This window comes from Macrobrachium nipponense, chromosome 6 (assembly GCF_015104395.2).
Source record: "Macrobrachium nipponense isolate FS-2020 chromosome 6, ASM1510439v2, whole genome shotgun sequence".
Classification (NCBI taxonomy): Eukaryota; Metazoa; Arthropoda; class Malacostraca; order Decapoda; family Palaemonidae; genus Macrobrachium; species Macrobrachium nipponense.
The window spans coordinates 20,591,662-20,608,120 of NC_061108.1; the positions used below are offsets into that span (position 1 = coordinate 20,591,662).

General features: G+C 44.0%; 1 protein-coding gene across 1 annotated transcript in view; it reads left to right on the top strand.

Moving 5' to 3' along the window:
• The window catches only part of LOC135216390 (sodium/hydrogen exchanger 9B2-like), a gene marked incomplete in the record, with an annotated part of 345,785 nt that overhangs the window by 187,172 nt on the left and 142,154 nt on the right, over positions 1-16,459 (top strand). The window contains 1 exon segment of the mRNA XM_064251668.1: positions 6,323-6,505. Within this exon segment, the coding sequence (XP_064107738.1) occupies positions 6,323-6,505 (183 nt within the window).

A 16,459-nucleotide genomic window follows, 5' to 3' on the forward strand; every position in this document is an offset into this window, starting at 1 on the left:
TGGTACATACCGGAATAATTCCGGTGCGCGGCGGTGTTCGTGTCGCGATATCAGCGAGACGGGGTGGTTAGAAAAGACCAACTGTACGCCTGAAGTCCGCCCGCAAGGGTGAACTAGCAACCTTCCACGTGAATGCCGGAGCTCCGGTAAAATAAAAAGCACCAGTAAACCGGGAAGGAGCGAGAGGGCGAAACAGACTCGAGCCAACAACGGAGCAACGGAGTAACGACGGAGGGGGAAGGCCAGTCCCCCCCCTTAGTCATCCGAGCGCACCATGAAGCAAGAGAACGGTCAAGTCCAGTCCTGGGTCTGTCCAGCCCCCCTTACTCCCTCCGCCTAGGGAGAGAGGGAGGCAGGCACGGGTAAGTGGAGCAAGCGAGGACAGACCTACCCCCCCCCCCCCCCGGCTCTATGGAAGAGCGGGAGGAGGGTAGGGTGACTGGACGGGCGCCTGGCTGCTTCGCAATCACATGGTGACCACGGAGCGGTAACATGAGAAAAACAACGAAAAAACATAGCCTAGGTTAAAGTAACCAACTAATCAGTGAGATGCTATAGAGAAGCGACCGAACTGATGAGAGGAAGCAATAAACTGGTGGGGACCAATGAAATACGGGACCTAGGCTACGTAAAATGCCAGACGCCGTAGGCTAACCTAAAATATATAAAATAACTAAAATTAGATTAAAATAAAATAAGAAAGTAAATCAGTAGGAGAAAAAATCCAGGAGTGTACGACTAACCCGAAAGAAAGTCTACCACTCAAAGCTAGCCGGGGCCGATACTAAGAGCTGTGGCTAGGGTCTGGATGGAAGATGCCTACGCAAGGTAAAGAAGACATGCATGCATGACATAAACCAAGTAGGCTGGACCCCTAACATAACATACATAACTAGCAATAGAGCATAAAGTAATAAGGGAAGGTTCTAGGTATGGAAGACCAAGAACGAACCCGCCACGAGGAAGAACAATGCCGCCATGCTTCCGACCAAGAGCCAGTATTTATACCTAAAAAACGGCAAATACTGACTCAAAGCTGGAAAAAACCCAATAGCAACAATAACAGATTACTTAACTTAGCTGCTGCGATGGCTGCACGCTCCATAATAGTTAAATCCAAGTAAGGGGCACAAAAAACACAAGAGCAAAAAAGGGTACGTGTGTACACAGTGCGCTAACTGAAAAGGATGGCTACCAGAGGCGCAGCAGTCGGCAGCATGGGATGGAGTAGTAGTAGTTGCTGCCCACTCTGTGGGTCGGCTCCCCTCTTGTGGGGGTTTTGTAGTAGGAGATTTCTATTGGTAAGAGGTTCGTGGTAGTGGTCTCACTCGCCCTAGTGTTCATACCGACGCCCTCTTGGAGGGTGAGCGAGTCAGTTATACTGACCTTTTCTTTATTTTATTTATTCTCTGGTATGTGTTAGTGCATTTACCTTAGAAATAATGGATTAAAGGGATATTTCGCGCAGCGACACGAACTGAGCCCAGAAATAATGGACTAAGTAAACCATAAAAAGGACACTTACTCCATGCCTGTCAGTAGCAATTTTAGGAAAGATATTGTATAGCATTACTACTTTTTTATTTACTTAATGAATGCTTAGGTCTACACAAAGAAGGCAAGTACATAGCAGTGGTACCTGGTTTGTTGAACGTTTAGTATGTTGAACATTCACTTTTTCAAACTAAATTTTCTAAAAAATTTTGGGTCATTTGTTAAACATATATTCGTACTTCTAACTGACCGATTGTCTTGTTTATACTTGTATTCAACAGCCTACCATCTCCCAAGAGAAAGATTGTATTGACATGATTTTTCCTTTACAAGACATATATGTATAGTTTAATGATAACTATGTATATCCAACAAAATAAGTAAAAGAATAAAGCATTTCTATAAAAAATTTAGCATACAAGATGTACAAAATCCTATACGTATAACATTGTCGTGGTGATGTCACCTGCAGCTGACTTGTGATTGAATGAGGGAATGTTGATATTCTTGAGAAGAGAAGCGACAGTAAAATATTCCTGTATGTATGTAAAAGCAGTAGCAATTCACTTAAGAAATAAGAGGGAATTGCACAGTAAACTTAACATAATGCCAAAATGTCAAAACAATCAAATGCAATAGTGTAATAATAAAAATAGTTTTAATTGAGCCAGTGTTCAGTGCACTGAGTGAGACGATATAGTTTAATGATAACCATATTCAACAAAATAAATAAATGAATAAAGCTTTTCACAATAAAATTTAGCATAAACGATGAACAAAATCATACATCATTGCGGTGATGCAAAGCTAACTTGAAGCAGAGGGAGGGAGTGTTTATATTTTTGAGGAATAATGAATGAATGATTTTAAGTTATCAGGCATAGTGATATTGTTGAGGAGAGAAGAAGAGACAATAAGAACATTACTGTATGTACGTAAAAGCAGTACACCAATTCACATAAAAAATAAAATAGAATTTCACAAATTTAGCATAATGATAAAGCGTGAAAACAATCAAATACAATACAATACTAAAACATAAAAAAAGTCTTACTTGAGCCAGTGTTCGGTGCGCTGAGTGAGACAATAGAGTGGAGAAGGAAGGAATGGTGGTGGGTTGTTGGGTGGGGGACAAGGGTCTGCTTCCTACTGACTTACCAGCTGGGCTGGAATGTTTATTTGCCTGTTTCTTTCACACAATTTGCCAAAATCACTTATTTTTGTTACAGTAAAATACCTGTCAAGTGACACTTGCTTTTTACGATTTTTTAGCTGTAAAAGTAATTCAGGTCCATAATAAACACACTGGGTCCCCGTTCAGCTTCTGCATACCTTCGATTGTTTGTTTAATCTCTCTCTCCTTTTCTTATTTGCATTCTTTACTTATTACTTAATTATTATTTAATTGATTGCAAAATGCTCATGTTTGTTTTAAATTCTGCCATTTGCCAGCAGTAAGTTGATGTGTTATGGCATAATTAATCACCTTGCACTTGAGATCCAAGTGTTAATATGTCAACAGTCATGCATGCTGATATCTCTCTCTCTCTCTCTCTCTCTCTCTCTCTCTCTCTCTCTCTCTCTCTCTCTCTCTCTCTCTCTCTCTCTCTCTCTCTCACATTATATCGATTCCTTCCTCAAAGGGTTCCCATCTCCTTCTCCATCCCAGCCAGCCATGCCATTTTCACCAAACAGTTTATAAATCGTAGTGCACAGAAACAAAATTTTTAGAAAATTTTACTTCATATAACACCGTTTCATTACTTTACACACTTAATTTAACTTTTGAACACTTTAAAAATTGAAATAATATGGAAATGGTGACTTTATGGATTGGCTAGAATGAATTATTCTGATTCCCTTTATTTCTAATGGGGATATTTGTTTCATATTTTGAACAGTAGCATTTTGACTAGCCTTCTGGAATGGATTAAGGTTGAAGTCAGGTACTGCTGTGTAATTAGCTCTAAAGATACAAAGGATTCATTGTCAACTACAATTTTTTTCAATTGTCTTGTAACTGGATTTTTATATAATCTGTTTCTAGCATTGAAATCCTAAGTCCACTGAGTTGGAGTTTCTCCATCATCACTGTGGCTGGATTGCACCTCTTGTTCATCATCTTGATAGTTAAAGGTCAGATATACTGTTCTCTGATGTAGATGTCTGCTTCTGCCAGAGAGTTATCTCTTGAATAGAATGGTTTGTGATGCTAGGTTTGTTTCCTAACATTAGCAGTAATGACCTGGACCATCAACAGATATTCTCTTGTTTGTCAATTTTTCATGAGTTGTATATAAACATAGGACTTTCATTATCACAATTGATCCATGATCCTCTTTTCATGCTGAGAGCAACCAGATTTGCTGAACAGCAGCACCAATATGCAGTAAAAGGGCCTCACTGTCAAACTTCTCAGTTCTAGAGGTCTTTTATTCCTCATACTGTTGGACTGTGGAACAGTTTCTCTCCCTGAGGATGTTGTGCTGTTAGAACCTCAAAATTTCAAGTGAAAATGTAGTGCATTACTAATGTACAACAATTCCCCTTGTACTTTAATAATTTGTTCAAGTTATTTTATATAATTATTGATTAATTTGTTCCTTCAGTTTTTCTAATCATTGATCTCTCCTTTATGTATTTCCTATTACTCGCTTGTATTTCATTCAGATGAGCACCATATTCTTTGGAAGCTTGAATTTCAAATAAATACCCACTGTAGGCTTGCTCTCTATGAAGAGAGTTCATCTTCTGAATAAAAGTAATAATGATTCTATAGGACCATAGATACTGTTGATCAGGCAGGTTTGAGTGCCTTGGCAGTACTGTTGGCATCTTGTCCTTCCTTTCATTCCTTCTCTGTACAGTGTCTAGCTTTAGTTCAAGAGCCAAGTTCTAGTGACCCTTTTTTGGATTGGAAACCAAATCTCGGAAATATTTCAGACATTCGCAGGACAGTAAAACCAGACTTTATATACTTGGAATCCCAGGTAATCTGGACTGAATATGAATCTTACAGTGCATTTTCAAGCGGGAAAACATTTTCAGAAAACTTTAAAATACGCAGGTTTTCCTAATTAATATTATTCACATTAGTATTTTAGAAATATAATAACACATTAATGTGCTACTGTATTGGATGATATTGAAATAGAAATACTGGATTAAGAGTGTTATCAGATTGAAATCACAGGGAAAAGATGAAATGTTCTTAAGTGACTATCTGAGTACAGCACTGCACTGTGTGGATGTTAGCACTTGAAAATCATTATAGTAAAATGTGAAAAATTTGTCATTAATAAATATATGCTTTGTTAAAAGGTATTTTCAAATATGATGAAATAAAAATATACAGTAATCCCTCTCACAATTGGAAGTCATAACAATACATACCTTAATTATGTATAGCAACAAGAACATATATGTATTTATATTGTAAGTTGAAAAAACATTATAACTATCAGTGACTTGAGCTGTATCTTATCAAACTATGCAATGTACACACAAGCATCACAAGAGACTACGTAGTTTGTTTGCATCAAATGGTGTAGCTGTTCTGGCCCCATCATAAATGCACATACAGTATACACTCTAAGAGCTTTACAACTTCAGCAGTGACTTGTGCAATTGAGGATACAGTATTGTGCTTTTTAAGATAGTACATAGGGAGAGAGAGCAAATGAGAGACTGTGAAAGTGTGAAAGAAAATATTTTTCAAGTTGTTAATGCTTGACTATACGCACAGATGACCAAACTTACGGTGATATGGTGTAAACAAATAATTTTGGTAAGCGAAAGGAAATTTTCAAGTGTATTCATTGCTAGAACAATGACAAGTTTAATACTTTTCAGCAATGCACAGTAGGTTTCATAACACTTGGTATGAATAATATCTGCTGGCCTATTAGGATTTTACTTGGCCTGCATTACCCTGTGGGTGAAACACTTCAAGAAATTTGGACAGGCTCTTTCCCATTAGTCTTAATTATTGTACTGTACTTCAAACATCTGAACATAATGTCCCACACTTTTTTCTTTTATAAAAGTAATTGTTCAAAGAGATAGCTGAAAGAGGCATAATATGAGCATACAATGATGTCTTATGGATTTAAACAGTTGCTAGGATTTATGGCAGTGAAACAAATATCTGTTAAATAAGTGGATGTCACAAAAATGATCTACTATTATGCAATTTCCATTGATTATATATGGTGTTTGTAAAGATAAGAACTTGGATCTGTAGTAATAAAAAAAGGGGATTCAAAACAGTTGCATATTGTGATTAAAATAATGCAGATATGGGAAACCAGTGAACCAAGTTAAAGATATTGATGATTATATGAATCATATATTGGGTTTGCTTAATTATATGAGCATGCAGTAAATAGTGCATACTCTATCCTATTGGTTGAATATTTGTGTGATTGTATAATCCTTGTTTACTTGACCTTTTGTTAAAAATATCATTAACTTAACATTGACTTGATTTGTCCATATGTCATGTTTTTTTCTTATTTGCTCTTTAAAATAATATATCCCAGGTTAATATGGTTGATTTGCATTTATTGCGTGGTTCATTCAAATTTCCAGTTTAGTATTAATATTTACTTTGTCAATTTCTTTTTATTTTTAATCTCTTTATTTTTAATCTAGAGTTTCATATTGGTGTTAAATTTTGTGATGATTTGTTGTTTTTTCCATCTTACCTCATTTTATCACATAGCTCTCATAATTTTCAGTATACAGTATATACTATACAGTTTTCATGTATCATGTTTCTTGGATAATAAGTAAGTAATGACTTTAACTATTTTTATTTTATTTGCAGGGGTATTGCTCTAGTAATTATTTTAATACGTGCTGGGTTGGGCCTGGACCCTGTTGCCTTAAGAAAACTTAGTTTTACTGTTGTACGACTCGCATTTTGTCCATGTATAATGGAAACTGTGTCAACGGCAGTTGCTGCATGGTTACTCTTAGGACTCCCATGGAGTTGGGGTTTTATGCTAGGGTAAGTTATCCTGTATTTTTTTAATATTCAGTTTTAATAGAAGCTTTGTCTTCCTTATTTATTTTTACTAATAAAATTTTACTTCTTATAATGAACAAGTTGTGTCCAGAACAAAGGCCATATGACACTCTTCTTCGGTCATCATCTGTGACTTGTCCATTTTACATATTATACCCTTTCCTTTTGCCATATTGTGTAGTTCATATTCTCAGAATTTCTGCCCATATACTTTTTCTGCTTTTCCCCTGTTACTTTTTGTCATTCTAAAGTATATTATTTATCGTATACTTCGTATAGCTTCTTTATCTGTATTGATCACATATTAGGAGACTGAATACCTCTATTGATAATAGAATTCTGCAGACCTGCAATGGCAGTCTGAGAATGTATGTAGATGTTATCTTTACCTTTGATAATCATGTAAATGATCAGTTTGTGAACATTTTGATATATACAAGTGATAGTCCTGTATATTGCAGTACACTCTCTGAACACCTGAATTAGCCCTGGTTACTGACCAGCCCAAACTATATCCCCACATATTTACCCACTAAGTAGGTAATTTTAACTGTCAGCGTTGCCAACACTGCGGATAAAATCTAGTCAAGCGAGTTACCTATTACCATTGGCAACGCTGGTGCAAATACCGGCCGCCACAGGCCTGTTTCCTCAATTGTTCCTTGTTCGCCATGCTGAGTGGATTAGTCCCACATCAGGCAAACTTTTGGTCATTTAGCCCAACCCCATTTATAGAGTTTTCATATTTTGGATATCAGATTACATCTTTGGACTGTTATTAAAATTTTTCTCCCGATTTGACTTGGATCGGTACTTTGTACTCGCTATGGATAAGTTAGAAAATAAACATCTCCGTAGAAAATAAACATCTCCGTAGAAAATAAACATCTCCGTCTGCAAACGCCTCTTGTTTCTGTTTCATCTACAGTTTGACGACCGAGCCTTCTACTGATGGACATGGTGTTTATCGGTTCGGTACGCCCTGCAAGTGTAGGATGAGTACCGTCAAACTTGATCGACATTCTCTTTGTTATTTTGTGTAGGGAGGTTCAGTGTAATACCAGTCAGAGATGTGATGAGATGTGTGTCTTGGTCAAGAGACAAGGAAGCATTAGAGTTAGTTATTCAATAAATCAGAGGACAGGTTATCATCTAGTATGTCTAGCCTATTTCTAGCCTGATGAGTAATTTAACCAAGAATAGAGATCGTGGTTAGTAGTAGTATAGTTGATTCTAATTATTCTTTTTCAGTCCCTCTGCCTGTTCCAGAACCAGCCCTAAAAGGCGCCAGGGGTCATGGAGAACCGCAAGCCTCCGAGTGGGTAGGTTCTGCCGGCCCCCCCCCCCCCCCCCCCCCCCCCCCCCCCCCCCCCCCGGCGCAGAGCAGGCATTGTTGGCAGCAGATTTCCCCCTCCCTCTAGGTGTAAGTTTTGAGGTTGATGTAAATTTAGGTCAGATACAGACGAGTAGGGATAATAGGCCATGTAGTGTTCAGGAAGAGAAGTGCAGGTTTCTTCGATTCGGATTCTGTTATAGTAGTTTATAGAGGGACTGTTTGTCTTTAGAGCCATCTTTGGTTTTTCCTGCTTCAAGTTCTTTGTAACAGAAGCTTTCTAGGTTCATGGTTGCTCGTTCAGAGGTTGTTTTGGGTCTGTCGGGTTCTGAAGTGTTGAATACTGCTCCTTCGTCTTAAAGGTTCTTTTCTTTCTGTGTATAAATTTCGTTTATCTTGTGATGGTGGTAAACTTGGTGATCAGGCTTTCAATTTGACTCTATGCATATACAGTATGGTAATTGTTAATATCAACTAATTCTTGGTTCAAGCATATTGACTTAGGATAATTCAGTATGTAGAGAAATTGAATAACATTACCTACAGTTAGCCTAGCGTTCACGATGATATATCTTATGCATATACAGTAACATAACCTAAGGTATTCTCTATAGTACATATCGGTATAGTAACTTTTAATAGTGGCTAATGCTGTAGGTTCAATGCATTCTGACTTCAGATAATTCAGTACAGGTGTAAATTGAACACGAAACGAGAATCGGATCTTAGGATAATTCAATACGAAATGTAATCGAACAGAAATGAAGATCAGATTCAGTCCGATGTCAGCATTATAATAGTAAGATATGTATCCTCATATTAGTGTAGTATAGATACTAACTTAGTTGTCAGTTTCTCGTTCTGGAATCAGCTGATTATGAATACGAGTTTGCATCGCTGAGTTTGCGTCGCCGAGTTTGCGTCGCTGTATTTAAGTCATTCTTGTCCTGGTTGGCTAGCTATGACTGACGTAACAGCTCTTTCCCACTTATGCCATGTTTGTTGTCTTGAGGGAAGGCATGTTTTTAACTATGTTGACATTTTAACATAGCCAATAATGGTATCTTGTGTCATATAAATCTGAATCGTAAGGAATGTGTACATTTCGTTGCCTTCCAAGAAATTCTCTCAGTTGACGGAATTCGGTTGTATGACGTCTTCATCCATTTAGCAGACAAATTTGTGTCAGTAATTACATTATGCTTTATGTCAATTACAGTTACAAATATAATTACTAGTCATACTATTATCAAAATACAATTATAACTGAAATTGATATTGGGGTAAAGATTTACACTTAAATTACCTTAAAAAAATGTGTAATTGATTACATTTCAGTTAAATTACAATTACACAAGCTTGTCTTCAGCACCAAGCACAGTTGTAGGGGGGGTGTGGCCTAGGCAGGCAATGATGCCGACTAGTCAATTTCCTTCACTCCAGATGCAACCGTATCACTTGGTCTCAGCGAATGTTTTTGTTCCTATTTAGCATAAATGAATACCTGGATACTTAGCTTGTAATGAAGTCATATTGTTCATCTTACAACAAAAATTTGTTTCCCCCTCTGTTAATAGACTGCGTAAATTTCAGCGATTCCATTTGTTTTCACTCATTTTCATCGGTATTACGACCTTTACGTTATTTATCTTTTGTTGGTGTGAAAACAACAGTTAATGAGCTCTTTCATGCTAATAGTTTTCTTTTTACCTCGGCTATGTTTGAATTTATATAAAAGCTTGGGAGTTTTATCCTTGTTGCCGATGCACGTAATATTCCTTATCTGCCTCAGCTACATTTATAACATAAATACGGTAAGTGTTTACTGTCGTACGTGGATTGAATACAATAAACGGATGTTGCTAACGGATTCAATCGTATTAGCAAACAAAGTAGTGTCTCGTTCGGTTGCTCATGACTGTACGCAGTTATATGCGTATATATTGTTAAGTTAATACCTATTAACTTAGAAGATGGTGTAAAGTTATGGAAGTAAGAGAAGTTAGATGATTGTAATTGGCTTCTCTCTCTCTCTCTCTCTCTCTCTGCCTTCCTCTTACTTTCCTCCTTTCATATTCTCTTTCTTTCATCTTACTTTCCACCCTCTCCTAACACTTGATTCATAGTGCAACAGAGAGGTTTTTCCTCCTGTCACACCATTCAAACCTTTTACTGTCAATATCCTTTTCAGCGCTGAATGACCACAGAGGTCCCAATACTTGGCCTTTGGGGTAAATTCTATTTGTTCCGATACATAATACAAACCATCAGTCCTTTTACAATAAGAAGGTAACTAGTGGCAGCTGGAATGGTCGTAAACTTCGAACAAGGGATTTCGGTAGTTAACTGCTTGTCCGACAGTGCCTGGGAGGCGAAGAATCACTTTTTGCTTTCGGCCGCGTTGGTAGAGGACGTGTTCGTCATCGCTCTCAGCCCGCTTCATCGTCATATGCTTTGGTTGTGTGTTGTTTCTCAACTTGGTTTGTCAGTGTAGTGAAAGTGTATTGTAAGTACGTACGTGACTTTCTTCATTACTTTTTATTACATTGATTATGGATTCTTGTGCAATGGAGCTATCCCCGCGCCCCCGCATCAGCCACAGAGTTTGCCCTGGTGTGGAGGGCCGCAAGTGTGGGGTCTTTCGCTCTTTCCCTGAGATAGATCCTAGTGTCCTTTGTGCGGGGGCGTGAATGCCCTTGGACCGAGCCATGTAATTTTGTGTGATTTGGTCGGAGGTGCAGTGGGTGCTGTACGAGGGTAGGAGGAAGCGTAGACCTGCCAATGAGTCGTCGGAAAGCTCTCCAGCGACTCCCTTGGTTACGGACACTTCCTCTTCTTTCCTGCCCCCGGCTCAGCTCCCCACGTATGGCACCTTCCCCTTCGGGGGGGGGTTTCTCGGTCCTTCTCTTCGCCCAATCCGACGAGCATAGAGGAGGGCGCGAGGTGCCCTGATGTGCAGTTGTATTCGGGGTCTTCCGTTCGCCCGGGCCCCCCGCGTGAGGGGGAACCCCTTCTAATCACCCGACTGTTGCTTCCTCAGGTGCTCCTGCTGCAGGCGACGACCTTGGCCAGGTGCGGGTGTCGCTGGGGCTCCAGGGCATGCCGAGCGTCCAGGGGCTGCTCCAGCATCTGGCTGGTGCTGTGCTGGTCACCCATGGAGCGTTGACCACCACTACCACCACTGTCTCGACTCCACGGTACGGCGCCCCTCCTCATCTGGTCAACACCCCGGATGTGATGTCAGTGACTCCGACGGCTGCTGTGCAGGGCCCGATCGCTGCCGTGCAGAGGAGAGGCGTGCCTCCCCCTCCCGGGTTCTTCGTGCTACCAGACCCTGACTTCCGATGCCCGAAGAGCTCTCCCCTGGACCTGCCTCCGGTACCCAGGATATCGCTGGCTGCTGCCCCGTCTCCTGCTGTACCTGACCTGCCTGCTGCCCCGTCTCCTGCTGTACCTGACCTGCCTGCCGTACCTGCCATACCTGCCGCTCCTGCTGTTCCTGCACCTGCCAACGTCGTCCCAGCCCATGATGTTGCTGCCCCAGTCGCTGGTCCTTCCGGACAGGTGCAGCCGGGCCCTGATGCTTCGGCAACAGCAGCCCTGGCTCCATCCTGGGTGGAGGACCTGACGTCTGTCCTGAGGGAGCTGACAAAGAAGAAGAAGAGGAAGGTGGTGTCGTCGTCTTCTTCGTCGCCTGCTGCCGCCTCTTCCTCTTCGACTTCCAAGGCTCCCAAGCCGAGGAAGAAGAAAGCTGCCTCCTCCCCCCCTAAGAAGGCTCCCTCGGGAACTTCTAAGGGCCTGTCTCACTTCGGTGGGACGGGGGTTTCTTCCGCTGGTCCTCCTGCTCCTTCGGGAGCGGGGCCCGTCTCTCCTTCCGCAAGGAAGAAGAAGATGGGGACCAGAGGGGTACCAGCTAACACTGGTACTTCCTCACCTGGTGCTGGGGCGCTGCCGCTACACCAGGTTCCGGCTCGGCCTCTCGTTCGCGAGAGGTACCGAGTGTACGGTCTCCCTAGGGCGACCGTGCAGCCAAGGCTCAGGCGTCCGAGTTCGCTCGGTGCCAGGACCAAGGCACGGAGCGGAAGGCTGGTGAGAGCCGCTCAGGTGACTCTCTCCAGGCCAGTGATTGCTCTCGTATTTACCAGCTGGTTACCAGGGTTGCCATGACGGTCCCAGACCGGCCACGGGCTAAGGCTGGTAAGAGGTCCCCTCGATCACAGGAACCAGCCTTGGCTGGTTCCAGCGGTTCGACGCTCCGTGAGAACAGGCACCGGTCCCACCGTGACAGTGGTCTCTGCAGGTCCCCTGACCGCTGCTCCCACCGGGACCGGACGGATAGGGGGACCAGCAGCAGCTCCTCTGACGCACGGGACCGGGGCCGCTGTTCTCGGTCCAGCCGCTCGCCCCAGGCGGCGCGACCAGGCCTGTAGCTCGATCGCCACCGCGGGTTGGCGATCGCCTGCAGCCCCCCCAGCACACCGGTTCTGCCGGTGAGCGAGGGGGGAGTGTCAGGTCTTCCTCTCCTGTTCCTTCAACTTCCTTGGGTTACACCGGGAAGGGCGAGGCAACAAGGAGTGATCGTAGTGCACCCCTCACGATCCCGCCACGACGCCCTACGTGCCAGGCACGATCCTCGGATTGACCAGGTCTTATGCGCAAGTGGCAGGAAAAGACCAGGAGGAGGGTCTCGGGAGTCATTCTTGCTGGAGGGGCTTGATGGTCTTACTCCTCAAGATGCGGTCACTCCTGAGATCCAGAGGAATTTTGCTGAGGTCATTGTGCTGATTCGTCAGCACAACGACCTCGGGGAAGGATTGCCGCTCCCACCTTCTGAGCCCACATCCCGGCTCGAGTTGTTCTGGGGGCCTAAAAAGGAACCCAGGGCGACAGTGGGTCTGCCGCGATCGGAACTGGCCGACTTAGTGCTAGGCCAGGTGGACTCGCTCGTCTCCGGACAGGAGGGTTCGCTTCAGTCTGGCAGGTCGTCTAAGCTACTTCCTCCTCCTCTACTGCGACAGAGAAAATTCTATGTGCCAACCGAGGATCCGATGCCGCCCAAACAGGTTAACCCGTTCCTTGGTCCAGCGTTTCTCCGTAAGAAGCCGCTGGTCCAGACCTGCAGCTCGATCGCCAACGTTGGTTGGCGATCGCCTGCAGTCCTCCCAGCCTACTAGTTCTGCTAGTAGGCAGGGTAGGAGCATCAGGTCTCCCTCACCTGTCCCTTCAACCTCCTCAGGCTACACCGGGAGGAACGAGGCGAACAGGAGTGACCGTGAGGAATGCTCTTCTTACGATACGGCCCCGACCCTGGTTTGGTCTTGGAACCAACAGATCCTCGCTCAAGTGGTTAGAGAAGATCGTGGGGGGGCTGGCAAGGACGAATGACGCTTCCCAGACTCTGGGAGGGACCATCACCGCTGTTCACGTGACGGTCCGTCTGGACCACACACTAGAGAACAGGGCGCGCTCCCCCTTCGGTCCTCTTAAGAGGTTTCGGCCTCGACGAGGAATGGGACGCATCGGAGGACGGTATCGGCTCTCTCCTGTCAGGTGCTCGCTCAGCCCCACCCAGACGACGGTCACAGTGGCGGCAGACGCTTAGCCTACAGTACGAGTTCGTAACCCTCCTCGGGAAAACGTTTTCTCCTGACAGTAACGTTTTCCCAGACTCTGAGCGGCCATCACCGCAAGGTGATGGCTGCTCGTACTCGCTTCTCCAACTGCTAGTTCTGCTGGGAAGGCGAGCGAGTACCCAATCTTCCTTCCCCATTCCCTCTCTCCCTACGGCTACGAAGGAAAGGGGAGGGATCCTGCAGAGCGTTCTCCGTAGGATTCCACGTTGGGGACTGCGTTCCTTGGGGGACCTTCGGGTCCTACCAGACGTAAGTCCCCATCGTTGAGGAAGGATCCTGCCCCATCATCAATTTCTACGGGAATTGGGAGGACCACCAACCGATGATCGCCTGACGAATTCGGTGGGGGTTTTGCCGAGCGCTTAGAATTCTCCGGAATTTCTAGCACTCTCAGAGTGTTCTGGTTTTCTACGATCTGCAAACACTTGGGCGAAACCACGTTCCAGAGTGGGCTAGACGAGAATCCCAGATAATTGTTACTACAATAATCGGAAATCTTGCCGAATGCTCGAATTCCTGGAATTTCTAGCGTTTGGAAGAAGCACTGCTGCTGAACGAAGAATATCTCACAGTAGGCGGCCAACCCTGGGATAGAGAAGAACGGGTGGGAACATCCAGTTTGGCTTGAACTATCGTCTTCGGTATCCTGTTATCACTATTGAAGTCTTCCTTCGGGGAAAACTTCTCCTTCACTCTCTTCATTAGAGAATGAAGGGTGTCTGCTTCCAGTCTTTATTCTCATTCCTCGAATGGAAAAGAATTTAGGATGGAGGTCTTTGTACAGGAACCTACAAATGTACTACGTATATTGCCCTCGCGACATGACTCTGTTAATCAGTTGAATTGTCTGAGGTGTAGGCACATACCGTAGTTAACTCTACAGATTGTGACCAAGATGAATAGTATCTTCTTAATTGAACTGCAACTCGGGACTGTCTGCAACCTCCCAGGAGTTACCAGTTTCAATTTTGAGATACTTATGGTATTGTTACGACAACACCACCTCAGCTTTTGTATTCACCGAAATCTGTTTCGTTTAAATGCAAATGCTCGAGCGTATTTTTTTGCGCTCGATGGTTCTAGCCGAATGCATTCCTTCTTGGAATGGATTACCTGGCAACTCAGGAGGACGAGTGAGCGAGAGCTAGCGTTGTATTGGGCTGCCTGCCACACCCCAGTACCAGCTTGCTCTCCGAGATGCACGGTCGGTTTGTCTCTCTCCTCTACAATGATTGACTACCGAACCGTATCTCTGCCTGACAATCACAGACTTAGGTCTCTGGTTGGTTGGGATTCTCGCATACGTGAATGACCATCTCTACTGCATTGCCTTGGACATTGCGAGAATTTTCAGACAGAGATATCTCAATAGACTCTATCATCTTTCGTTTACCGCACGGTAACAGAAGTCTGTAGCCTAGTCTCCTGCTGCATCGCACCTGCCGCTGCGATAATGCGGAATGATTTCTTCAGACATCTGAGTTTGTCTTCTAAATATGTCTTGTATTCATAGGTGTGCAATTGTTCTTTGTTCACCCCGAATTGTAGATGTATAACGGAAGACATCGCCTGTTCCCCGCCCTGCCAGCTCTACTTCCAAGTACTATATATATGTCCTCCCTGGATAACCTGAAAGAAGATGATGATGATTCAGCCCATGAGAAGTGGTTCTTCAGGCAGTACATCCCTGTGTTTTCATTACTGAAAAGTGCTCCACTTTCATTGCAATTATGACTTCTCACCGAACAGCAATGAAATAGCGGTTTAGCGTTTTCAGTCCTTTGTAAGCACAGGTTCAGAATCTTGAGAATTACTTCTCTCGATTCGGCTGTGAAGACGTAGGTCTGCATTCACCTTCCACCTTCGTCTTCAACGGCGCATAGTGTTGTTTCTCCTTAGCTGAGATTCGACTACTATGAGAATTCTGTCTTGCCATCAGGGACCTCGGTCTCTAGAAGGCAATTGACTTTCACCTTTTGGGCACATGCCTTGGGAGAATCATCACCTCGCCTTTCGGCATCGGTGGCAACAAGTAGACGATTTGTATGGTCTCTCGGCATACCCCTTTAAAGGCAAGGGTCACGTGACTCTGCTCGGATGCTTGGACAGCTCGCCTTACACATCCGAACGCAGTCAGTCGGCAGCTGTCAAAGCGTCCAAGTCCATTACGAGCTACGCTATGGACTTAGTTCAGTTGTTCCAGATCAATCATTACTTCGTCCTACTAGCTGGTTCCAGTACCCATACCATCGACACCCATGAAGTGTCGGTGTCCTATCCACTACGGAGACGGAGAGACTTCGTCGCAGTGGGGTACGAGAATGCGAGACACTTTGCTACAGACGGATAGACCAGTATGGGTACTGGACATCACCGAAGATTATGTTGAGAAAGAGGGATAATTCATCGCGACTATTCCCTTCTTTCCATCCAAGTAGGGGAACTGCATGGCTTTTCCTTCGACGTCAAGCATCCATGGGATGGGGATTTGTGACGCTCGATTTCGTACCGAACTTCGTAGCAAAGACTCAGAATCCTTCGGTCCCTGCCGATCGGTTTGAGTCTTTCACAATCCCCTCCCTAATGGACTTCGACATCGATGCGGATGAGATGCTGCTTTGTCCTGTGAGGAGAGAACTCGGCACCTCAGGCCTGAGTGTCAACGCCTCTTCGTTAGCACCGGGATGACCAAGAAAGAAGTATACAGGAACACACTTTCTTTCTGGCTGCGTGAGGTGATCAGGAGGGCGTACAAAGCTGACGGTAGCGACGACATCCGTACCCTTCGTCCGAGAGCCCACGAAGTCAGAGATATTTGTCCTTCCCTTGCGTTCCACAAGAACTTCTGCGTGGAGCAGGTACTGAAGACAGGGGTCTGGTCCAACCAGACCACCTGCACCTCCTTCTACCTTCAGGATATAGCCCACAGGTCCTTGGACACTTGTTCCTTAGGACCCGTGGTGGCTGCTC